We start from the raw sequence: 26,264 nt of genomic DNA on the forward strand, positions 1-26,264 counted from the left end.
ACTATCACTTCATATAATAAGGTTGTAGCACATAGTTGACAACCCGTGTGGCAGAGCAGACACCGTAGCGGTCTTACGCGCAAAGGGTTCCGGGTTCAATCCCCGGCCAGACAATCATCTGAATGATGAATTAAGATATCTATTCTGGGTCTGGGTGTTCGTGTATTCGTCTTTGTGTGTGTCCATGGCACCCACGATACATACAATCCTTGTGAAGCTGGAGTGTAGAAAGCGTTTATTAAGCTTTATAATTTTAGCACATTTATTTTAGACACGTATCACACCCGACGCCACGCAGTCAACGTATGCAGTATGCATTAAGCTAACGATTTAAATACTTCAATAAAGGCATTCGTTCCTAAGTATGGTACTCTCACTAATCGTTCAGGTTTCTACAATAGGGTAATCGGTGAAGATCAGTTTATTACTGAATGACAGGAAAGAATATGGATGTTAGAAGGCTAATGAGTGGTAATTTAACAATTTTATATCATAGACTCGAACAATGCAACCTTTTGTGTGTGTACATACATTGTTGATTTCAATATACCTTGGATTAATATTTTTGTATAAATAAATGTGTGATTAAAAATAGCCCCTCTAGACTTCTTCTTGCTATGTACGTCATAGAAGGTGATTAAAATAATTGAAAGGAGTATATTAAGTGCTTTTAAAATCAATTGAATGGATACGTAACTCTCTTAATATAGTACCGAACAGATAATAGAGGCTTTGCAAAAAGGTGGATTTTCTGTAACTTAAATAACAAAATAACCTTAATTAGGTAAAGCAATGTGACTTAATAAGTCAACATGATTATATAAGTCACTGTGATTGAATAAGTAACTGTGACTCAGGTCACTGTATTTCTATAAGTCATGGCTACTCAATAAGTCACCATATTTCAATAAATCAACATGAACTCATAAATCACCACGACTCAATACTGAAGTAAAGAAGCACCAAATTAGTACCAAAACAAAACAATTGGGGGCGCCACTATCCAGCCCCACCCACCAGGGCGGGTATAGTGATAAATGCTACACTATCAATCAGCTGCCCTTAGGGGACTTAAATTACTTGAGACGATTCTGGCGATTTTTCGACCATATTCTAATGAGGAAACATTGTTTATTTATATTAACACTTCCCTCGCAATTTTACTTTGTTTCTTTTGGAAAAAATATGTGAAATTTGCCATTTGCCTTCCCCAAAGTAACATTAGATATTTTATTGACCCCTCTAGTGCGTCGTGAGATTTGGCTCAAAAATAGCTAGCTATTATAACTATTATAACAAAAATTAAATACGTGAAAATAATTAATTAGGACGTGAAAATAATTAATGCTTTATTTGATTTAACAGTATTTTCTCGCAATATTGACTCGACTAGAGATGTGCCGAGTCAGGTCGACGCGAGTCAGTACTCGAGTGCTTACATTAACTCGCATATTCGAGTACTAATAAGTGATATTCGAATATTGACGGTACACTGACTCCAGTCTTAGGTACCTTATATAGGCAAACAAGTGGATACAGCAGGAATTGTGCAAGTAAACACCTTTCTTTTGCTCTTTTGATTTTGACTGTGTTACAAAGTACTCGAAAACATGGTAACTCGAGTACATTGTAAACACTCTGGACTCGAGTCCTAACTCGATTCTTTTTTTTATGAGTACAGTATAATTCTTTTTGTTATGAGTACATACTAAAGTACTCGAATACTAAACCCGAGTCCTAAGTCGATTCCTTTTTTTAACGTACTCGAATACCAAAAAGGCCGACTCGGCACATCATTAGCCTTCCCTCCCTCATCCCCTAAATATCGCCCCACAAAGGTTGCATTGCCCAAGTCCACTCCACCCATGGTTTATTCAACGTCCTCCTCCTGCAGGACTCCGCCCCCGGCTCGCATGCTGCTGCGGAGGCGCTCGGTGACCTCAGGGAGCTTCCTCAGCAGCAGGTGGAAGATTGGCGCCGGCATGGTTTGTTGGAGGACCTGAAATCGGATATACCGGCCTTGTAAAAAGTGTTACAGTTTATTCTTAAAATCCTAATATACCTCAATTTTTACTTAAATTTTATAAAAGCAAAAATTGCCCTATAACAATTTTTATTGGTGACACATTATTGTTCCACTGCTGGGCTGAATGGCTTTTAAGAACTCTTAGCCGTGCAGATTCTTCTATTTCACTAGTGACGTCATTGCATTAGTAAACGTTATAAAAATGTAGACACAGCACTCGTGAATTGAACTGTGGCACTTCAAAACTTTTATTTTAAAAAATAAGGTAGCATACAAGTATGCAATAAACCTCATGGTTAGAACACCTCGGAATAGCATATCTTCCTTACCACACCCTTCAAACTAGAACATAGCAGCGCTTAACACTGCTATTATAAGGCAGGAATAAGTGTGTTGGTGGTGTCGAACTGTAAAGGATCCTACCACGTTCGATGGTCCCTACAAAGGTAACGTATCTAATACTCACGCCCAACAGCTGTTGTGTTTGACCGCACACCGCGACCGCCTGGCCCAGGTGTTCCACACCAGCGTCCAGGTCTCCAGCAGCCAACAACTCCTCACCCAACTGGATCTATTAACAATATTAATATCATCAGCTTAAATTCCAACTTAAACATTAAAGGGGGCATCCATTAATTCATCATCAACCCATTACTGTCCCACTGCTGGGCATGGGTCTTCTCTCAGAATGAGAAGGATTAGGCCATAGTCCACCGCTCTGTCCAAGTCTGTATCGGTAGACTTCATATACCGTTGAAATTTTTATAAATTTCTCCGGTATGCAGGTTTCCTCACGATGTTTTCCTTCATCGTTTTAAGCAAGTGACAATAAACTTCTAATACGCGCATAATTTTTGAAAAATCAGAGGTGCGTGCCTGGGATTTGAACCTCGGACCCCTCGATGGAGAGGTCGAGTTTCTTAACCACTACGCTATCACTGCTACTACATCCATTAATTACCCGAGACAATATTGACAATTTTCCGACCCCCCACCCCTCTCCCTTGGTGAGATGTCGTGCGATTTAGCTCAAACGCTACCCCATATATAAATCTCAAGTTATATTTTTAAAGATGTGTGTTTCTAGTGTAAATGCGTTGTACTAAGTAGTTAAAGATGACATTTCGTCATGTAAAAACACGTAATTATTGGACGGCGTCAAATACAGTCTTAAAAGTATAGACTAATGTTTTTAAAGTGTATGTCGAGAATCTCTGGGGATCGCAAAGCCTCATAAGGGGTACGTGAAAATTTAATAACCTTCAAAAAACAGATATATTTCCAACGAAATTTTTAACCAAAGGCGTTTGAAGAGCTAATTTACTCAAGTAAATAAAAAATACTCTAGGGATTTTCTATGTATTTGTATTAATGAAATTCACATTAGAAACAGTAGAGGGTAGGGGGTCGCGAAATATAATACATACTAAGGTGACCCCTTGTCATGACAAAGGTTGAAAACCACTTTTATCCATCGGCCATTATTTTCCTACAAAAAATCAAAACTTGTCCATTTGTAGTAAGCAGAAATTGTCAAATGTTCGTGAATTCGTTAGGGAAATTATTGTATAGAACAGCGTTTCCCAACCTTTTCCAGTCCACGGACCCCTAGGAAATCAAGCACATTTTTCACGGACCCCCTTAATAAAATGAAGAGCAAAAAAAAAAAATCCCCGCCAAAACATAATTTGAAAGACCGATTTATGTATTATTTTTTTAGATTAATAATAGTGTTATACATCATTGAATGCATCTTTTTTAATTTTTTAAAATACCGTGTTACATCACGTTTTTCTAATAAAACTGGTTTGCTGATTTTTCGTTTAGCGACTGTTTTGCATTTAATGAGCAATTTATGTATGGTCCGGAGATGACACCGCGGACCCCCAGGGGTCAGCGGACCACAGGTTGGGAAACGCAGGTATAGAAAGATAGATCGGGCGATATATCCACACAAAAAAAATCCGTACAAAAAATCTATTCTTACAAAAATCAATTTTTAAAAGACCTGTCAGTTTCAAAATCAGAGTCACATCAAATTCGAGCCAGAAGAAGTTCTAACTTAAATTTGTCAGTTTTACCTGTTGGAGGAAGAACCTTTGCATGGCCTCGTGGTCGTTCATGTCTGGCAGCGGCCCGCCGATGTTCCGCAGCCTCGACGAGTTCATCTGCGCCTTCTGGCGGCCTGTGGACAATAGAAATATAATATATATTTCTTAGGTGCGTGTGTATGTCACTGAACTCCTCCTAAACGACTGGACTGATTTTGATGAAATTTGTTGTGTGTTCAAGGGGACTTGAGAATGGTTTAGATTCACAATTTAGTCTGTGGGAAAAGGCTTTTTTAATTAATTTTTAATTCGTAAGTAGTTATAGAATCGGAAACTATGCATTTGATCAAGTGATGATCTTTAGCAAAGTTGTTGTCCACGCGCCCACAAGGGTTTGGGTGTTGGTAAGGCCAATTTTCGACAAATGGCACCACTGTCATTCCAATGCAGGTACAAATTTTCCGTTTTATGTATGTCATATTATTTCTTTAAAATGCGGGCGAAGCCGCGGGCACCACTAGTATTTTATAACATTTAACTAAGACCTCAACTTCCATGCAAATCATATTAATGTTTATGAAATAATACATGTCATTGAGCGTATAAGTTCAATACGGGTGCCGTGGAAGTTATCAGAAAAATAAATGACAAATCCCATGCTCAGTTTAAGCGTCCCGAACCTAAGGGTAAAAACGGATCCCTATTACTAAGCCTCCGCTGTCTGTCCGTCTGTCACAGGACTACCTCTTGAACCGTAATAGATAGACACTTGAATTTTTTTTAAGATAATTTCATGCGTTTTTTACTGAGGTCTAAAGCTTTGTAATTTCTACGGGTTCTTTTTTTAAGGCTAGAGCACATTTGCTTCTATAAGGCAGAAATAGAAAATTATCATTTTGATACATTATTTGTCTGACCGGGAATCAAGCCCACCTTTTGCATATCAACTGTGCAACAACTTCATACTTCAATCGACATCTTACGCGCTTACGCTTATTTTATTCATAGATCATAGAACATATCTATCCAATTATATGTAACGGATTTTGTAAAAATGAAACACCTTTATTTTAGATGCATCAAACATATAATTTTGCAAGCTATTAAATTAACAATTCACAAAAATCTTAAGTAACACTAGTACTAAGAATTGGTATTGAGCAAAAAACTTAGCAAACAAAATACCTATTGTTTATACGTCCCATTTAACAAGTTTGGCTTGGTTGCAAATCTATTTAAATTTAAATGTAATTGTTTATTTTGTCTGCAAATTCATGAGCCAACATAATCTGATCTTAACATTAAAACAATTTACCTATAACTACATTTTGGTTCATGTTATAAATTTTAAACTTTTTTTATTATATAAGAGTAGCAGATAAGCATGCAGTCCACCTGATGACAAGTGGCTACTGCTGCCCATGGACGTCTGCAATCAACCCCAGGTAAATTTAGATTTCTACCGGAGGACGGCACCAGAGATGCAGCTACCCCTGTGGACTGAACTAGAAAGCCTCAGAAAAGTATGTCTCCCTTATACAAATATAATAGGTTACTTAATTAGTTAACAAATTTAATTAGTTTAGTAGTTAATAAATAATTGCTAAATAATATTTGACCTAATAGTTTTATGTTGATAAAAACAACAAACTAACAAAAAAACTAAGTAATATTTATTTTGATATTTTGTATTACATATGTATAAATTTATGTAAATCTATTAAAAGAACACTTAACGGTTTATATAAGATTAATTTATTCGTATAGTAAACATCTCGTGCGCGAGGGAAAGTGTTATCATTTATTTGCTCTCGAAGCACTAGAGCGTGTCCAACAATTATCTATTCCTGCTAAACAATACATGCAACCCAATATTATACAATATTATACAATTACAACCAAATTACATTTACAACACTGTGCAATTATATTGAGATCTTTGTAGTTGTGATGAAAAACATAGTGATCTTGAAGGTGGTAGAACCCTTTGTGGTTCGACTCCGGCGGCACCACCGCCACACTTATTTCTACCTAATAACAGCAGTGTTAGGCGCTGCTGTGTTCCGGTTTGAAGGGTGTGGTAAGGGAGACAAACTTTTCCGAGGCGTTCCAGCTTAGTCCTCAGGGGTAGCAGCGCATCTGTGGCTGACCTCAGGTAGGAATATCTAGTCCTATCTGGGGTTGATTACAGATGTCCATGGGCGGCATTAGCCACTTACCATCAGGTGGACCGCATGCTCGTCTGCTACTCCTATAAAGTAAAAAAAAAAAAAAAAATTTTTGTATTAAAAACTTAATTATCTATGTGTAATTAGGTGTCTTACATACACATGTTATCAACCCACTGCTGGACATAGATCTACTCTCAAAAGGGTTGGGGCATAGTCCATCGCACTGATTAAACACAAATTGGTAGACTTCACACACCTTTGAGAACTATCTGGCATATAGGTTTCCTCAAAATATTTGCGTTTACCGTTTTTATTTATTTATTATTCATTTATTTAAGATTAAAGTGAATAATGAGTAAAACCATGAAGGATTCTTCCACCATCAAAATAATGATAGGGCAGAATTATATGACGCACTCAAACCAGTATTTGCTAATGAAAGCCGATCTGCTCCAGAAATCCAAGCCCACAATCATAGTCAATTATTTTCTTGTGCCCTATAAGGGTCAGCAATAACGTTTTCTTAGAAACTTGCTAAGAAGTGAAAGAACAACCTTTTTTTGCCAACGAAATAAGGTGGCTAACATAACTTAAATCCTTAACATTTACATTTGATGTATTTGGTAAAATACAAATCAGTTATCACCTCTTATAATTATAAAATAAGTTTTGGGTACAAAATTTAGCAACAAATATGTAATGTATGCCCCAGATGTTAGTAGATTTGAATACAAGATTAGGGTAATTGGAATCTTATAAGCCAGTTAAACAAACTTTAGAGTTTGAATAGTCTCTATTATTATAGAAATATACTATACAATACAATAATAAGTATACCTTCATAAGCTTTACAACTTAAAATAGAAGTATATTTATCTTATACTAAGAAATATAATTAATTATTATTACAGAAAGTCGCAGGAGTTTAAGATTAGTGATGAAATACTATGTCAGACCACAAAGCAAGATTTATTGCTGTCTAAAAATAATATTATGAATGAAGGGATAATTGGCAGGCGTCTCAATGCCGCCCAAGATTCGCGCGCCCCTAATAATGTTTACATTCGAAGTTTAAAATAAGTTTTTTCATACTAAATGCGTGCAAGAACATACTGACGAAATTTTTAGGTTGTAATTATACAACAGATGTTCAAACTTTATTATTGATCTTTAATTCTAACTAGAAGTTGTCCATACATGTTAACATTCTCAATCTACGTTAATGTTAAATTTCACGGAATACTCACGTTCTCTTAACTTCTTTTTGAAAAGAGGATCTTTCCGACGTTGCTGGTCAAAATACACGCAGTAACCCAAGAAAGAGAGTGCCGGCGATCCCCACCGCAATGCCTAATGTAGCACGTGTTATCTCCATTTTCTAATGTTATAAATAAAACAATTTTTCATACAATCAACGGAATATAAATTAGCTTTTGTTACAAAATTTCACAACTTCTGCTCCGCCGCCATGAAGCAGTGTTGCTATAAATAATTGAAATATTGAAAAGAAAGATGCTCTAGAATGTTGCCTCTTACGACTTTTTTATTGCCTCAGAGACAATATTTATATATATATTACACTATACTATTGTCATATGGTAGTTTAAATGAAGTCGGTTGAAAATAAATCTGACAATAATTAGATATTTTCCTCGTTCAAATGTACTAATTGTAAACCATCAGTTTCCGCTAATACTTTGGAACTTCCTCTTCAATGTAAACTCTTTGTGTACATGTACGATAAATTGTAGTACCTGTACATTTTGAAAACATATAATTTGTCTTTGTCGCACAGTATACAAATTAGAAGCTAATTGCCCTACAAAACGGTAATTACTATATTTTTGGCAACACTACTATAAATTCCAAAAACTATTATCAAAATGTTGGCACGCCTATTATAAGTAATGCCAATATTGCGTCATTCATTTTAAAGGACTTGCCTATAATATAATATTTTAAAAAGGATATACTTTGTTTTTTATTGTATTGCTAAAAATAAATTATTAACCATTAAAGTTACTTTATGGCAATTTATTTCAATTTTAAATAAAATAATCTATGAAGTTCTGTATTATTTTTAATTATTATTGCCATAACAAAAATAGTACCATGTACCCATGTCTGAATTTCAAGATTCGGTTTTCCTTTAAAATACTGTGAATTATTATATATGTCGAAAGACCCCTGCAAGAGATTCGCCTGCGACATCCAGAAATGTCTTACTGGTAAGTTTTATCACAATAATTTCATTTATGAATCTTTTCGCCGACACCCGACATGAATCCAGTCGCCATCTTTGCTTCACCCTTTCAGTCGCCTCCTCAGATTTGCGGGCGTATCGTCGCCGTTTTTCAATGTTTTGCTCAATTAAATCATTACTGTTCCTATCGAAAGCCACGTAAAAGATTTCGCGTATCTTGCGTAACTGTTAAATGTGAAAATGAGTTTTTTCGGGTTCGGTCAATCTGCGGATATCGAAATCGCATTTGACGATGCTGATAAACGGAAGGTTGCCGAAGTGAAGACGGACGATGGGAAAAAGGAAAAATTGTTGTTGTATTACGACGGGGAGACGGTCTCCGGGAGAGTTAACGTTACATTGCGGAAACCCGGATCGAAACTCGAGCATCAGGGCATAAAGGTGGAGCTAATAGGTCAGATCGAATTATTTTACGACAGAGGCAATCATCACGAGTTTATATCTCTCGTTAAGGAGTTGGCTCGTCCGGGCGACCTTTTGCAACACACGTCGTACCCGTTCGAGTTTGCGAATGTCGAAAAGCCATACGAAGTGTACACGGGAGCTAACGTGAGGTTGAGGTACTTCCTCCGAGCGACGATCATCCGCCGCCTCACCGACGTCGTGAAGGAGGTGGACATCGCCGTGCACACGCTATGCAGCTATCCAGACGTCCTCAACTCCATTAAAATGGAAGTGGGCATAGAGGACTGCCTTCATATAGAATTTGAGTACAACAAGTCAAAATATCACTTGAAGGATGTGATTGTAGGCAAAATATACTTCTTGTTAGTCCGCATTAAGATAAAACACATGGAAATATCCATAATCAAGCGGGAAACCACTGGATCAGGTCCCAACACCTTTACGGAGAATGAGACTGTTGCGAAGTATGAGATTATGGACGGAGCCCCAGTGAGGGGGGAGAGTATACCGATAAGAGTATTCCTAGCCGGTTACGACTTGACACCCACAATGCGGGATATAAACAACAAATTCTCTGTCCGATATTACCTTAATCTCGTATTAATGGACACTGAGGACAGGCGTTACTTCAAACAGCAAGAGGTCACCTTGTGGAGGAAGAGTGATAAATCCAGATTACCGTTGCATAATCCCCACCACCCACAGACACTGTCCCATCCATCGAATATGATGACGCAGAGGCAACACAGTGCGTCGAGTGAAGAGAATTCCGCTCGTGGCCTATCTCCATCTCTACCTGACAGCTCCCTCCAAAGGTCAGTGTCTCCGCCCATGCCTGATGTGGAAAGACACAACGGCCCCGCAGAAATGGAGCAGGAGCAACCAGACTTACTACCAAACAAGCTTGCTAATGCGTACATTGAGGTTCAAACGGAAAAGTCTGATATTGCAGAAAAACCAGTGATAATCGAAGAAGCTGTAGAGAGGCCACATGTGGCTGACAAACCTCAAGCAGACAAACCACAGCTTGCAGAGAAACCAATAATAACAGAAAAACCGGTTCTAGAGAAACCGCAACTGGCAGAAAAGCCACAAGTTGAAAAACCACAGGTTGTACCAAAACAACCAATATTAGAAAAGGCAGTCGAGAAACCACAAGTGACAGAAAAGCCACAACTGGCAGAGAAACCACAGTTAGCGGAGAAACCAGTGCTATCTAGACCGGAGTGTGTTGAAGCTGAGCCGAGTCAATAGCCTACATGCTATTGTGTGGTCAGCACGACCGCCAACGGAAAGAACTTTACGTTTTCATACCTGAAAACTATTGTGTAGAACATCAAATCCTTATGTATATCCAATAGTTAAAAGTTGTTATGCGTTACTTAAATTTACTATTCATGTTGTTACGTACATTTGTATAAGTATAGTCCGCGCCAATCTGCTAGTCCGCTCCGAATATAGAAGCGATTCGCTTCTCAATAGCAAATTGTAGATATTAGCGGGACGAAGACTGCACGAGACCACGGCACTCGCTCTCGCCCTATACATAGCTGTGTTAGTGTGCCCTTACGTTATGGAGTATATGCTAACTAAAACTGAGCAACAACTTCAGAGCGGACTAGAAGTTTGGCGCGGACTATACCAGCAGTGGAGAGTAAGTTTAAAGCCTTAAGTGTAAGTGTAAATTGCCGTTTGCTAGACGTAACTGTTGATATTGTCCGGAGATGTTTTGTATCACTTTGTTTTTGGTAGGTCATTTGTATGGTACGGTGAGTCTAGCACATGATAGTCCTTGCAACGTTTGTGGTGCTTTTTAAGTTGGCAATGGGGAGGGACGTTGGGTTTTTATGCCACTAGAGGCCACTGCTTGTACTGGAGTTTGCCTAAATTCAATTTAAAAGGTAATAAGAGCAGTTTTGTTTCACTGGGGAAGATTCCAAACCTATTTCTATCGTGAAGTGGCTTCAGATAGATACAATATTCTATATGGAGTTAGTTAGGTTAACATCAGGTGGACTGCATGCAGTTATTCCAATTCATCTTATAAGAAAATGATTTTGATTTGAACAATGTTTCTTCCTGAAAGTATGGTTATGCAGATGAGTTGAATATATAACATTTGTTAATTGTTATTAAAAATGGAGTCATATTGTCATCTTGTGTAGACAAAAACTTCCTACAGTGGTGTAACATATTTTGCAAGTATTTACATACTTTGAGATGCTCTCCCCATTGTTGTCAGTTTAAAATTGAATTTACTATTTTTTCTGCTTTATTTCAAAATTATATTGTCTTGTCAAGCTTGAATCACCATTAGATATTGTGTGCAAGAACTATTGCAGATAGATCTGTCGATTTCACAAGAATTTGTAAATTAGGACACTAAATATATGTTAAGCGTCAAGCATTAGAATTGTGTTCAACAATAACGGATACATCCAGTGCCGGATTTCGGGGCTGACAGGCAGGGCTACTGCCCTGGGGCCTCCACAAGAAAGGGCCCCCCACTATAGAGAAAAAAACTTTTACTAAACAGTATGTTTTTCGCATTTTTACCGACAATACATCCACTTAACTTACAATAGTCTTTGTTGAAATTATTTTACATATTTGTTGGCAATGAATTTTTAGAAGACTTATGATAAAACTCAATTTTTCATTTATTCGAAAAGTAATTTGGGGCCTTTACTCTAATGGAGCCCCACAGCCTCCAAGCCTTCAAATCCGGTGCTGGATACATGCATATATCACTGTTTGTACCACGATAGGAGTTTTCTAAAGTAGCAATTGTGTTGAAAGGGGGCGTATCGGTACGCCATAACGTTCCTACGCGTAGATTGCATTCCGCCCGCGCTTTTTCAATTAAATTTTATAGATAGTGTTTGTGGGTTTTTAGGATTAATAACAGTTTTAAAATGATGTGTCGTTCTACGATAGTAGGATTAAGGATATAAAGGTCTCATTACATTACAAGTAATTGAGTGAACATATTTTAGTATTTTTAATTTTGTGCGCATAATAAAATAAAATAAATTGATTTGATCTAGCTTTTAAACTTTGGGCTGTAGAATAAAATAAAAATCAAAATTAAATTAGCTTACATAAAAATTCCTAAAAAAATAAATATTTATTATTTAATAAATTAATTTTACAGTATATAACATTAAAATCAATATTAACTCAGCTCACATCTCCCATTTAAATTATTTAACGAGAGTATAATTAAAATAAAACTGATAAAAAAATTCCAGCATGAAAAAATAAAACTAGAAATCCTTTTTATCACTTTTAAAATTCACGTAATAAATAAAATAAAAACCAATTAATTACTGTGTTATGTTGACTTTTCTATGACGAACTGAAATTTCTGCCATTTATTTTTATTTACCTACACAGTAAATACACAAATGGAATGATAATGTTATCATTTGCATAAAAAAAAAACAAGTTGTTTTGTATAGAGCATTCATAACAGAAATGTTGCTGATAATTTTAATAATGTTTCATCTCAATCCAAAATTTGGCACCTCCATTAAAATATTTTTGTTTTTCTTAGGTACAAAAAAATTTTATCTGTACCCACTTCCTCCACAAATAATTAAATTTAAAGAACTATGTTCTTGTACATTCGCAGTTTCGCCTTTCAACCTAATTGTTCAAAATTACAATTTTCAAATTATAATTAATAACACTATCCTGTTTCCTGTGTAGAATTTTAAATAACAACAGTTCATATAGTGATATTGTGTTATCTATGTTAAAATTAATTATTTATTGCAGTATAACACCAAATTAGTTGCCTACTTACAAATTTCAATTTTATTGTTGTTGTATGACTAAATCAATGACTAATTAATTAAGATGGAGTACTAATGTTTTAATTATGAAAGTAACAGGTCTTTCAAAATTGTCTTAAATCAGTGGCATATTCTGCTGATCGTGGGAAAATATACATAACTACTATTCAGCTAAAACAGGTGGTCAAAATATAAATAGGCTCGGCAATTTGCCGCCCCTTAAAACTTGCCTTCTTAGGCTTTACCTACTCAGCCTATTGATAAACCCGCTACTCTTACATGTAACTCTTATTCTGGCAAGAAATTTCCAAAAAGTGGCATTTTATCGTGTAATCTTAAATTTTAAATTCATTCACCAACATAAGCCTCACCCACTTAACATAACTTACAAATATTCCCATTTGTATGTTAATCCAATTAAACATATTTATGCAAATCGGAATACCGGTTTCGACGCGAACTTGCCTATCTTCAATCCATAATATTGGATGGATGAAGGTCAAAACAATGCCAACTTTAGGCCGTTAAGGAAAACACTTGAAAAAACCTTACGAATTGCGTATACATACGTGCATCTGTCTAGATAGTGACTAATTTTAGTTGTGCCACTCTTTGTCGTGTGACAAAAATGCTTTCGCAATGTCGGTTGGAATTTGTTTTGTAGTGAATCATGCTTAATTTACATTTCAATTGTAAATTATGATAATTTTATAAAGAAGTGCCGTCTGCGAAAAGATAATAATTTCTTATTTGTAACACTTATTTTCCAAGGGCATGAGTCTCTCTCCAATGTCAAAAAAAATAAAGCGGAAACTAACTTTTTTTTAGCTCCTGAAATATGACGTGTGTCAGAGGATGACGTAATGATCATCAAGTATGATCAAAAGTAAAGCATTGATTGTAACAACTTATATTCTTAAAAATACAGTGCATTACACAAATACATACGACGAATTTGAAATATTCAAATACGATTACTCCTTCATACATGATAAGTTTTGATGCATCATAATACGAATTAACGGATACTTTACAGCCGTTATATTACGTAATTTGTGTTATTTTGTCATACAAATAATTTCTGCAATCTTTATTTTAAATTGAAACCACTCGGGCGGAGACGCGAACACAATACCAGTCCTCGATAACAGACGGAAGCCGTCTAGGCCCTTATCGTAGTAAATCGGTTGTATTGTTTCCGATCTGGGGTTCAGCTTATCAAGTGAATGCTGAATGCAGTATTGATTACGCCGATGCGGGTAGTATGACGCAGTGGTTCCTGCACTTCCTGTTACTTAGCATATGAATAGGACAAATTCTGTATGAATATGTCGGAAGCTGATTTGATTGTTAGGAACGCGTATTTGTATAACACTGAAATTGTTCAGAGGAAGTCTCACTTTGGATTGTTGGTGAAATTTAAATATGTTTTCATACAAAAAACAGTCTAATTAACTTTTATCGTGTCGCTCGTAATACTAAATTAATAACACCGGTTGTACAACTAAAACATGTTTTTTTTTTTTTTTTTTTTTTTTTTTTTTATAATTTAAGAGTAGCAGACGAGCATGCAGTCCACCTGATGGTAAGTGGCTACTGCCGCCCATGGACATCTGTAATCAACCCCAGATAGGATTAGATATTCCTACCTGAGGTCGGCCACAGATGCGCCGCTACCCTTGAGGACTAAGCTGGAACGCCTCGGAAAAGTCTGTCTCCCTTACCACACCCTTCAAACCGGAACACAGCAGCGCTTAACACTGCTGTTATTAGGTAGAAATAGGTGTGGCGGTGGTGCCGCCGGAGTCGAACCACAAAGGGTTCTACCACCTTCAAAAATGTATTAATTGTTCCAATGCTATCAGCAACAAAATGTTCTACTGCATAAATAGACAATACAGTTTTTTCAATACTTGTTACCCTCAATACGTTGAGGGGAGGGTTGAAAGAGGGGATGTTATAAGTTAGACATGTGTATATCTGTGGTATCCTAACTTGTAACTGATGAACCGATTTCGTTTTGTTTTTTTTTTATTTGGAAGTTGATGTGTCGAGACTGTTCTTAAGTGTAAGGAAAATTTGTTCAGCTTTGTTGAAGATCATCTGTTCTATTTAGTTCGTTTTTATTAAAATTTCCTTGTTCTGATATCATAATAGACGGGGATTTCCATGGAAAATAACGATTGCGAAATCCAAATCCAAGTATACGATACGAGAGCTTGGGACGAATGGTTGACCCTACGTCGTTCCTTAAATGATATTTAATTGTGCATTACAAGATGCGAGTTAGCGAGGACGGAATAATTATTGACTCTAACTACACGACTAAGAAACACATGTACTTAGCACAACACTAATTAGATGTGACATGGTGTGCTCTTCAGAGGTTTTACTCTTAATTTTATTGAAACTAAACTCTATATAAGATAATAAACTATTTATTGACATTCCATGTAAATTTTGGAATTGGAAAACAAATAAACATAAACAACCCATGTGTTAGTTGCGTAATGCAAAATTAATTTTGATAAAATTCTTTCAGACACTATGTTGTGTTAATTTGATTTACCTTGATCGAGTCAAACATAAATGTGAATACAACGAGTAGTTTTTCTGTGGACATTATAAAATATTTTTCTCTTTCAGGCTACGATTTTGGTAATATTCTGTAGAAAAAATCACAAATTTAATTGTCAAGAACCATTTTGTGTACCGTGTTATAATGCGAGGCGTTAAGAATTTTTCATCTCTTCTCATCATCTCTTTTTCGTTAAAAGATTTTATCTAAATCTAAATTTTCTGCTAAAGTCTATAAAGATTAATCTGTGTCCGATAAAATAGCAATAATTTGATAAGACTAACCGAAACCGATCATTTGCCTTATATGTGTGTTAGATTATACTGAATAGTGCAATTTAGTCGCTAAAGAAATTACATGTGAGCTATTGAAGGCAATAAACTTTAGCATCTATTATTTTAGTGCTTTAGCATTGTAACTTAATTATATCAATATAGTTTGGTCATTTCTTTGTATAGAAGAATAAAATAGAATAAAGGTAAATGTATAAAAATTGATGTTGTATAAAGCTTTGTAAGTGATATAACATTAACAGTTAATTAGAGTCCTTTAAAATGTTGTGTATTCGATGGGAAAATGTTCATTTTATAATGATATTGATTGTTGTACAAACGTTTTGACTTATTTCAACAAATTGGCGAAGGGATGATCACGATTTAATTAACATTCTGAATTGTATCTTATATCTTCGTTATGACTGTAGACTGCGTTACTTTGCCAATATATGTCCACTAATAATTACTAGCAATTAGAACGTTAAAGATCAATATGTTTTTCAATATCCTGGTTAAAAGCATTATTGCTTGCGACGATGCGTTCTGGTCTGGGCCCTTCCAAGTTATTAAATGAGCTACAGTTAGCATTTTATCTAGGGGGACTTATCACTCCAATAATGTTATTATAAACTTCAAATTAAATTGGCATTACTCAAAAGGTTACCACGTGATCTGTCACTTTGTCGCTAAAACTCGTTGCGTATTTTGGCACTATTTTAAAAAAGTGTCCGATTTTGAGCGCTTTAGAAGTGAACGTTTAGTTTTTTGTTTACGTAATCGTTAACGGTGGTACCGTTATTTTCTTCTAGACTTCATTATTTTACATAGCGCTTAGTTTTAAAAGGCTTAGACTACTAAAGATTTTAACTATTATCGTGTGTTATAGCGCCCTCACTTATTTTTATCGGATCATTTTCTTATCTATGTGAGTAATGTATCAATACTTGTGCCACGCCTACATTGTGTTTTAGAATACAAATAGCTATTCTATTTGCGGCTTCGTTTACCCACGTGTGACATAATGGAGACCGACGCTCTTACTCAGTTTTGACGTATAATTCCAAACGTTGATTTGTATATGTTGTAAAGATGTCACAGGCTCGTGTAAAATTTGCAAGCCACTGGTGAATATCTTTTGTCTATTTTTAAAATGGGGGCTTGGTTTTAGATTACGTCTATAGATTCTTGTTGTGCTATTGGCTTCAACATTTTGGCAATTGGAGATAACATCATAATATTGTAGCTCTCTACAATGATCTCTATCATGGGGATTTAAAAGGTTGGTAAAGTAAATTTACTTATTATAAAAATATACTATTACCGAATAATTATTCGGGAGTTAGATATTGTTTATTATTTAATAGTCATTGATGTTTCAGTCTTTGATTTATTTTCTTTTTGTTAAACATATTGGGTATCTTATAGGGCTATGTGACTCATTATTAACATTGGATGACACGTTATCGCGATTATGGATTTCAATTATGGACAGAGTATTTTTTTTAAACCAGCCTTTTAGTTGCCAGTAATCATATGCTGCTCTTGACTTTGCTTTTTCTTCTTCTACCATTCTACTACCATACAGAGTTCTACCATTTCCAAGATTAACGTAGTAAAAAATCTGATTCAAATATTCATGAAGTAATCAAACTAGTTTCGCTATCGTGTAACACATAAGATCAGAAAATGGTAATTCAAGTTTCTATATAATTATTTAAAAATAGATGAATCACGCAGTTTGTATGGAATAAGATTATTTGAAATTCTAGGGTCGCTTCATGTCACGACGTCTGTTTGTTCGTACGTTGTACAATCATATACAGTTGTTTGTGCTGTAAATAGTAAGTGCACACAATCTGGTTTTCACGCTGGCCTCTTACCTACGTCAATTTATATCAATTGAATGTGTCTACCCACCAATTGAGTTGGTCAGGATATAAGGAAATGCCGCGATCCATCAATCGATTACGATCTACTAGGTACACGACAACCACATCAATTAAAGAAGAATCGACACCAAGTTTATATTAGTTGCTCATTTTTTGTATTATTATTTATTTATTTACAAATTTGTGTACACAGAAACATAAAGAAATAGAGCATTGAAAAGAAATGTAGTATGCCCTATTTTATTATTTTATTTATATTATTTTTAGAGAGGAGCTAAACTTGTTGTTGCTGATGCTTTTTTTGTAAACAAGCATTATTGCTACTTCTTATTATTTTAAATAAGATATAGGATTCGTTGTTTGCAAAGTAATACAACTCACAATTCCTACTTTAAATTATTTATTATGGAACCTTGCAGCGAAGTTAAAAATTGATAGATACACTAACAGATATGATAACAGTAACTGAATAAATTATTTCATGTTTTAATCAAGATCATTGTAATACATTATCACATTTCTTACTATTGCTCTGTCATACATGAAAGTAAATGCAAGACTTGTAAAACGTACACTGCGTAAACTGAGCGTGAGGTAACCATGCAAAATGCGCATAGGTACAATGAAAATGAGCATGCGTCGCGCAATATGAGCATGCACTGCGTAAATAGGGCATGCGAAGCGTAAGTCGGGCATGCATTGCGTAAATTGAGTATGCATTGCGTAAATTGAGTATGCTTTGCGAAAAGCGAGCATGCATCGTGCACTGTGGTTAACAGGATGGATAGTAAATACAACGCCATTAATATAAGTAGAAGTAAAGTCTTGATGCTTTGAACACTTAACGGATATACTTTCAATCTAACACATGGCGTCTGTTTAATGAATCTAAAAGACTACTGTCTGTAAAAAGTATACTAAAAGTATGTAACTAAATAATTATAGTAACTTAGATTTTAAATTATTGTTGACTGTGGATACATAGAGTATAAAATTAAATATAACTAACTAAACATTAAACATTTTTGTTTCTATTTTATTTTATCAAAATTACATTTAAAACTGTAACTTATTTATTCCAATGTTAGGCTTCTTTAATTTTTTATTGTATTACATATGTAATCCACGGTTGGCTGTTAAAAGTTAAAAATAGTTATTATTCATTTTATTTTATGTAAATTAGGAGAAAGTCCATATATTAATATGTACCACATTCTGTTATATTATATTCTTCAAATTGTTTGATTTTTAGTATCTTATTGTATAAAATGATTTTTTTCTAAGGAGATTAAGAGCATGTCGATTATATCATATTGTTAATAAAATATATGTATAAATTGCTGATTTGGTATTTTTATTTCATTTACAAACCTTACCTATAAACGAAATAAATTTTAGGACAAAAGTAAAACCTAAAATGTAGCCCAAATTTGAAAGTACTTCTAGTAGTTAAATTAATAAACGGTATCGCCTATCTGTAATTCACCCTTAATGGAATCCTTCTTAAAAATACTACCTAGGAGTAAGGGTAGAATGCTTGGAAAAAATTGAATCTGCTTTACCACATCGTGCAATCAATAATAAAATATGTTTGCACCAGTGTAAGGCACGGCTACTGCCCGTTCGTCCTCAACGCCCGTTAGTAATAATTAATCTAACTAATTATTGCCAAAGATATGACAATCTTTGGACAAGTCTTAGTGGGCAGAATTGTTAATCTCATCGAACATTGGTAGGCGAAACATTGAATTTTATTATTAACGGGCGTATTTACGTGTTGAGGTGGTACTGCCACAGTCGGACCATAAAGAGTTCTCCCACCTTTAAACCTGTTAACAATTACAAGAGTTCATTCGTAAAAACGTAATATCTTTTACACAAACATCGACGTACAAGCACATCACAAGGTCAACAAATGTTATACGTTATCACACTTAAAATAACGTTGTAGTTGACAAAATGTTATAGTTGATTGAACGGACGACCTTATCAGCTGTATAATGGTTTTTACGAATATTTAATACAAAGTGTGTTGTATATGTTCACTGGTAATAAAGTTGGCAAAATGAGGCAATAATACGTAAGAAAGAAATATTTCTTGCTAGTAAAAAAATCATACCTTATCAAGTAGTAGTAGTGTGGTAAGGGAGACAGATTTTTTCGAGGCGTTCCAGCTTAGTTCTCAGGGGTAGCGGCGCATCTGTGGCCGACCTCAGGTAGGAATATCTAATCTTACCTGGGGTTGATTACAGATGTCCATGAGCGGCAGTAGCCACTTACCATCAGGTGCATGCTCGTCTGATGCTCCTATATTATAAAAAAATGTAGGAACACTTTCAGAATTTTCAAAAAAATGCATACATTATCTGAAGAGCTTTTAAAAAAACGTTGATCAACAAGATAAACTTTTTTGACTGTGATCCCCCTGAAAAGGTCTAAAGATTTATATAGCGACCCAAATTCTATTTTGAAAAAAACGTAACATTGTGGTTTTGTCTAAATTTTAGCGCAGTACTTTTCGTGCTAAATATAAAAATTAGTCTTTTTGAAAATTACTCTATAATAGCGTAAAGAAGCCATTGAAATCGAATTATTCCGTGCGAAATTAGTCTTCATATAATAACATTGGGTTGATATGCATCAAGTAGAATTAGCTAAAACAATAGTTGTTAAGTTCAAATGACTGATAGACACATTTTCTTTTTGTGAAAATTACACAGTTCTCGGGCTCGTAATGATGTTACGAAGTCTGACTGTAAAATAATAGGTATGCCTTGACCTCGACCCTACAACGCCAAGGAAATGTAACCGTTATATAGAAATATAGAAAATATTTCTTCGTAAGACGTCATTTATTTATAGTATTCTAAAGAAAATATGGTCTTCATTAAGATGCAATATTTAAGTGCTACAGTTTTATAGACACGACATAATTTTTAAATCATTTTCTCAGTGGTTCGACTCCGGCACCACCGCCATACCTATTTCAACCTAATAACAGCAGTGTTAAGTGCTGCGGTGTTCTGGTTTGAAGGGTGTCGTATGTAAATTGACATGCTTTTTCGAACCATTCCAGCTTAGTCCTCAGGGGTAGCGGCGCATCTGTGGTTGACCTCGGGTAGGAATCTTATCTTAACTGGGATTGATTACAGATGTCCATGGGCAGTAGCCACGTACCGTAAGGTAGTGGCATGCTCGTCTGCTACTCTAATATTGTAAAGAAATTGATTGAGGCTATTTCTCAACATAGTACTGCTAAACAAATTGTGTTCGTTGGTGATTAAAAATAATTGCCTAGCTTGCACGCCTATTTGTTAGATATCGGTGACCAATACCTGTACATATGTTGTTCTGTCACGCGACTAATCGTATAGTAGGTAATGGTTAAACTGACGTTAATTAACGAATTTTTCTAGCAAACGTAGTGAGATATTTTACGAATTATAACATAGGCCTTTCTTATAAAAGGCTGATATTGAGTGTTTAAACATAGAAATAGTAATGAAAGAAATGAGTATGCAGTCTTGATGCTATGTAGCCTCTGCTGCTCATTTGCTGCACATCTGTAATCAACACTAGATAGGATTGAAGTTCTGTCTAAGATAGAACACAGATGCGTTGCCACTTCTGGGAACGTAAGTTGAAATGCCTCATACAATAGTTTCTTTCGTAAATAGTTTCTTCCGTAGCAAATCCTTTACATCAGTATACATTACCTAGAAGGTCTGATGTCATTTGGCAGAACCGGGTTGTGCCGTCATCGACGTCGAACCGTGAAGGCTCCTACTAACTATAGTTATAACATATGGACTACTTTTTTATGCTGAAAATGCACAAGGTTTACGAACAAAATGAAAAATAAATCTTGAATAGTGACAGTATTAAAGAATCAAAGAATTTTAAAAGTCGTCAAACAAAATGGTACACAAGTTATAGTGATAAGACAATAGTAACCAAAATAAGTAACAAAATATTAAACTTGTCTTAAAAATCTCTTGAGTTTTCGTACAAAAAGCTAACAAGCTTTTTTCCCAACATATTTATTATATTTGATTTTATAAACAGTGGACGCATACCTACATACATAACATTCGTACATACGCAGATACGCGTAACAAGGATTTCAAAATATGTCATCATGCCCATTACACGCATTCTAAATAAACACATCTGTAATTCTTTCCTTCTCCATTTTCTCCAGAAAACAACTTCCAAGAAGTTCGCTGCGATAAAGTATTCGAGGCGATGCGCCAGTGCTGTCTCAAGCACAAGCCGATATCGCTGGTGTGTGAGGGCTACGGGCTGGAGCCGCGAGTGTTCGCGCCGGTCACCGACAGGCCCGCTAAGGAATAGCTGACTTCTGTATGGTTACGAGGTAATTCATTGAAGACTAGGAGAAGGAAAAGAAATTTGATGAGCTCTTGGCACGATCATTTCGGTTTACCTTCGGATTCTGCTGATTAAATTTAAAAGTTTGGGTGTCTATGTTTTTATGGTGTCAACAATATATTATTCAAGAAGTAGTGTACCTCTAGCTCCCGTTATTAATACTTAATCTTTCCAATTTTTGGCTACCAAAGATCAAAATTTGACAATTAGTATGAAGTAATCGCCAAATTTGATCTTTTAAACTTGGCACATTGATAAGTAATTTATTCATAACGCACATAAGAATGTATTCTTTCTTCTCTTTTCAAATTTCTCCAGAAAACATCTTCCAAGAAGTTATACAAAACATGGCCTGATTCTTATTAAATTAATGTCATTGCATCAAGAAGTTCCTTGATGCAAGTGAGTGCCAATTGTTTAGATTTTTAACTAGGAATTAAAATGTGAATTAGTTCTTCTATGTTAAGTCGGTCATGTAATAATTATTGTAATAAACATTTTATCTATTCCAGATATGGAACAACGTCGCCGACTTCAACCACTCGGCAAGCGAAGCTTTATTTATAGATATCCGAAAACATTTCAAATTACATTCACTGTTTTAGCAATTGGGATCTTTTTCTCTAAGCCGATTTACGACATTTTCTTCAGGCCGCGCACTCCACCCGATCTCAGCGAACCGCCAACCACGTTGATGAGAATCGACGCTAGAAAGTAATATGGACTCAGTGTCTAAAGCTCGGGAGAGGTTTGCGAAATATCCGATCATTTTCGCCAAGTGTTCTAAACAAGGTGCTTTTTATGCGCGATGTGTTTTGCTTAAAGAGGACTCTGTGAAAAAGGACGAATGTGCCAAAGAATTCCAGGAGTTTAAAACGTGCTTACAGGCAGCGGCTAAGGACTTAAAGACGAGGATTTAATTCATCAAAATGGTGTTCACGGAGCTCAAAGATAAAACCGTTAGGGGGATAACGCAATTCGGTAATTTACCGATCGGTTACCATCTTATATTTGGATTCTGTATTCGACTGCTCCTAATACTGTATGCGGATTATCATGACGCAGTAAATGACGTTAAATATACCGATGTTGATTACAAAGTATTCACTGACGCAGCGCGTCTCGTGTTAAGAGGCGAATCGCCCTTCGATCGTCACACATACCGATACAGTCCCATCTTCGCCTGGCTGTTGGTACCGAACATTGTCTTTAACGAGAACTTCGGTAAAGTCCTGTTCTCTGCCTTCGACATTATGATCACGTTCACTATCAAGTCGTTCGTCCAACGCCAGTTAAAAGGCAGAGTGAATGCGGGAAAGATTGCTAAGTTTTCCTCCATGTTCTGGTTGTACAATCCCTTGAGTATCGGGATATCAACCCGCGGTAGCGCTGATTCTATATCGTGTTTCGTCATCCTCCTGGCAATAAACTTCCTGCAATATTACAAAATCCATAACGATTTCAAGTTTGTCCTCTCTGGCATGTTCCTCGGTATAGCGATACATCTTCGTCTCTACCCCATCATATTCAGCTTCCCGATGTATCTATCTCTTGGCGACTACAGAATAACTCGAAACACTACTATCCGCGAAGGCCTGATTGCACTCATTCCTAACAAAAAGCAAATAATTCTTACCCTTACAACGATTGTTTACTTCGCGGCTCTCACATACAGCATGTACTTGATGTACGGATACAAATTCATTTTCGAGACCTACATTTACCATCTGTTCAGAAAGGACACTAAGCACAATTTCTCGCTTTTCTTTTACACTTCGTACCTTACGATGACTGACGGCACCATCGATTTGATAAAGTTCACAGCACAAATATGCGTCTTCATTATTTTCCTCATGTTGAGCTTAGCTTTCGGTTGTGAATCTCGGACCCTACCATTTGCACTGTTTTGCCAAGCAGTTGTCCTGGTATCCTATAACAGTGTTGTGACGTCACAGTACTTTGTATGGTACTTGTCTCTTTTGCCGCTGATTGTACACGATATAAAAATGAATATCGGCGAAGGTATATTTCTGATAGTGGTGTGGGTGAATGGCCAGATTTCTTGGCTCATCCCCGCGTATTTCATCGAGTTTGAAAATTACGAACTGTTTATGCTGTTGTCGCTCATGTGTCTCTTTTTCTTCGTCTCGAACATCGTGGTGTTGATGCAAATAATCACTTATTATTATCCGGGTCATGGTTTCGGTTTCGCCAACGTTAGTGTCCGGGCTAAGAACAAGTAGCATATATATATAGTTGATAGATCTAGACCGCGCACCGCCGATACTGAAGTTTAAGATTCTAAATTGAATCCTTCACGCGCCGTCAACGGATCTACCAACTATTATGATACTGTCCAAACCGATGAGGTTTACGGATATATCGGCTTATAGTATTGATAGACTCATCAGCAAGGGTCTACAGTAGTACAAATAACTATATTCTATTGTAGTAAGTAGTGAATTTACTTAGTCATCAAATAAATGTTTATTGAATGTTATTTTTGTTTTTATTTTTCTTTTGCTTATAAGGGGTCATCCATTAAACGTCATACTTTGATCTTTGAAAATGATCAAAGATCATGATCTTTTCAAATGTACGAAAGTGTTCGATATGTACCTACGAATAAAGTAGGTATAATATCTGTTACAGCATTTTTATGATACAACTTAAGACGTATTTAAAAAACTACCTACAATACCACGTGATTAATGGATGAACACTATTTTTGTGCTTTTTAAATTTTAAATCACGTAGTTAAATTACATAGTTATATATTCATAATCAGTAATTTAACCTTTAGAAAATGCATGTAATAGTTAAATGTCCTAGGCAAAATAACTTCATCTAACTCATCTACTGGAATAATTGTCTACGTTATTATCTAATATTGCTAAAGTAGTTATTATAATATCTAGTAAAAAAATAAACTAAATACTAGGATTTAAATTAAAATAGTAGATTAGAGTGGAATGATGAAGGAACTGGAGTAGAAAGTCACTGAAGTCACAAGAAATCAAAGGCTAGAACAAAATGTTAGCTTTGATAAATTCGGTGACTCCTACCATATATGAGCATAGGTTTCCCCAGTATTAAGGGCGAGGTGGAATTAAATTTCCACCTAATGGATAAGAAATAATGGATTTATGTATTAACTCTAGTATTCCTGTCATATAATATTACTATTTGAATGTAGTATTTTAATATCTTAGCATTATTCAAAATATTTAATGATATATTCCAATACATATTGATATTTCTCATATTAAGTAGATTATGTGTGTAGTGAAAACTATTATTATAAACCATTTTAACTTACTAGCATAGTAATCTAATTATCCCGATATCATATAGTACTGTAAGGGAGACAGACTTTCGAGGCTTTCCAGCTTAGTCCTCAGGGCTAGCGGCGCTTCTGTGACCGACCTCAGGTAGGAATCTAACCTTACTTGGGGTTGATTACAGATGTCCATGAATAATAGCCACTTACCACCAGGTGGACTGCATGCCCGTCTGCTACTCCTATATGATTAATATAAAATATTCTCCAATTTAAATATCACATTTGTAGTAGTATTGGAATTCCTTATTCTTGATAAACTACTATTTCCTGTAGAACTTAAATGTTTTCTTAAAAAAATATAAAATCGTTTAAAAATATGTAGTGAATAATTTTAGTGTAGATTAATAATAATAACATATTTAAGAAAATATATCTTCGGTATAGAAAATTTAATTAGAAGGTGAGGTTTGAAGGTGGTAGAACCCTTTGTGGTTCGACTCCGGCGGCACCACCGCCACACCTATTTCTACCTAATGACAGCAGTGTTAAGCGCTACTGTGTTCCGGTTTGAAGGGTGTGGTAAGGGAGACAGACTTTTCCGAGGCGTTCCAGCTTAGTCCTCAGGGGTAGCGGCGCATCTGTGGCCGACCTCAGGTGGGAATATCTAATCCTATCTGGGGTTGATTACAGATGTCCATGGGCGGCAGTAGCCACTTACCAACAGGTGAACTGCATGCTCGTCTCCTACTCCAATATTATAAAAAAAAGAAAAAAAGGTATTTAGAAATTTTCGAATATCTTGATGTCCGTGAGTAGAAATATAAGTGCATATTATGTGTGTAGATTATTAGATTGTTGTTAAAATTATAGTTAATAAACTTTAGGAGAGGATTGGCACATGAGGCGTCCCAGCTCATTGAATGTATACGAGACCAGTTGTACTGGACAATACCTATTTGTATGGAAAGTGTAAGCAGATTGACTGGAATATATTTTACTAAATATTTATTTACTGTCTATTCTAGATGGATATAATACATGTATTTTTGTGGTAATTGATGTCGTAGTTCACGTTTGTCTCTACTCTCTAAAGAGTATGTAGAATAGGATTAGATCTAAAGGCTCTTTCATATTATT

The 26,264-nt window shown here is 35.6% G+C and overlaps 4 protein-coding genes across 4 annotated transcripts; 3 read left to right on the forward strand and 1 right to left on the reverse strand.

The window, feature by feature from the left end:
* Positions 1-1,332: 1,332 nt before the first annotated feature.
* On the reverse strand, positions 1,333-7,768 carry LOC140745875 (mitochondrial import receptor subunit TOM20 homolog). The gene is given in 5 exon segments (XM_083058998.1): positions 1,333-1,999; positions 2,493-2,597; positions 4,108-4,211; positions 7,496-7,568; positions 7,570-7,768. Coding segments are annotated over 5 exon segments (465 nt in total). The 5' UTR covers positions 7,624-7,768; the 3' UTR covers positions 1,333-1,870.
* Positions 7,769-8,515: 747 nt separating this feature from the next.
* Vps26 (vacuolar protein sorting 26) lies at positions 8,516-10,909 on the forward strand. Its single transcript, XM_073077806.1, has one exon. The coding sequence runs from the start codon at positions 8,692-8,694 to the stop codon at positions 10,168-10,170; it is 1,479 nt and encodes a 492-aa protein (XP_072933907.1). The 5' UTR covers positions 8,516-8,691; the 3' UTR covers positions 10,171-10,909.
* An 11,503-nt stretch (positions 10,910-22,412) lies between these two features.
* LOC140745878 (uncharacterized) lies at positions 22,413-22,764 on the forward strand. The gene has a single exon (XM_073077808.1). The coding sequence runs from the start codon at positions 22,564-22,566 to the stop codon at positions 22,762-22,764; it is 201 nt and encodes a 66-aa protein (XP_072933909.1). The 5' UTR covers positions 22,413-22,563.
* Positions 22,765-22,773: 9 nt separating this feature from the next.
* Positions 22,774-24,344, forward strand: PIG-M (Phosphatidylinositol glycan anchor biosynthesis class M). Its single transcript, XM_073077807.1, has one exon. It carries the CDS (start codon positions 22,774-22,776, stop codon positions 24,085-24,087), a length of 1,314 nt encoding a protein of 437 aa, XP_072933908.1. The 3' UTR covers positions 24,088-24,344.
* The last annotated feature ends 1,920 nt before the right edge of the window (positions 24,345-26,264 follow it).

Source organism: Epargyreus clarus, unplaced genomic scaffold (genome assembly GCF_041222505.1).
Source record: "Epargyreus clarus isolate Ecla_fem2 unplaced genomic scaffold, WU_Ecla_fem_2.2 ptg000011l, whole genome shotgun sequence".
Lineage (NCBI taxonomy): Eukaryota > Metazoa > Arthropoda > Insecta > Lepidoptera > Hesperiidae > Epargyreus > Epargyreus clarus.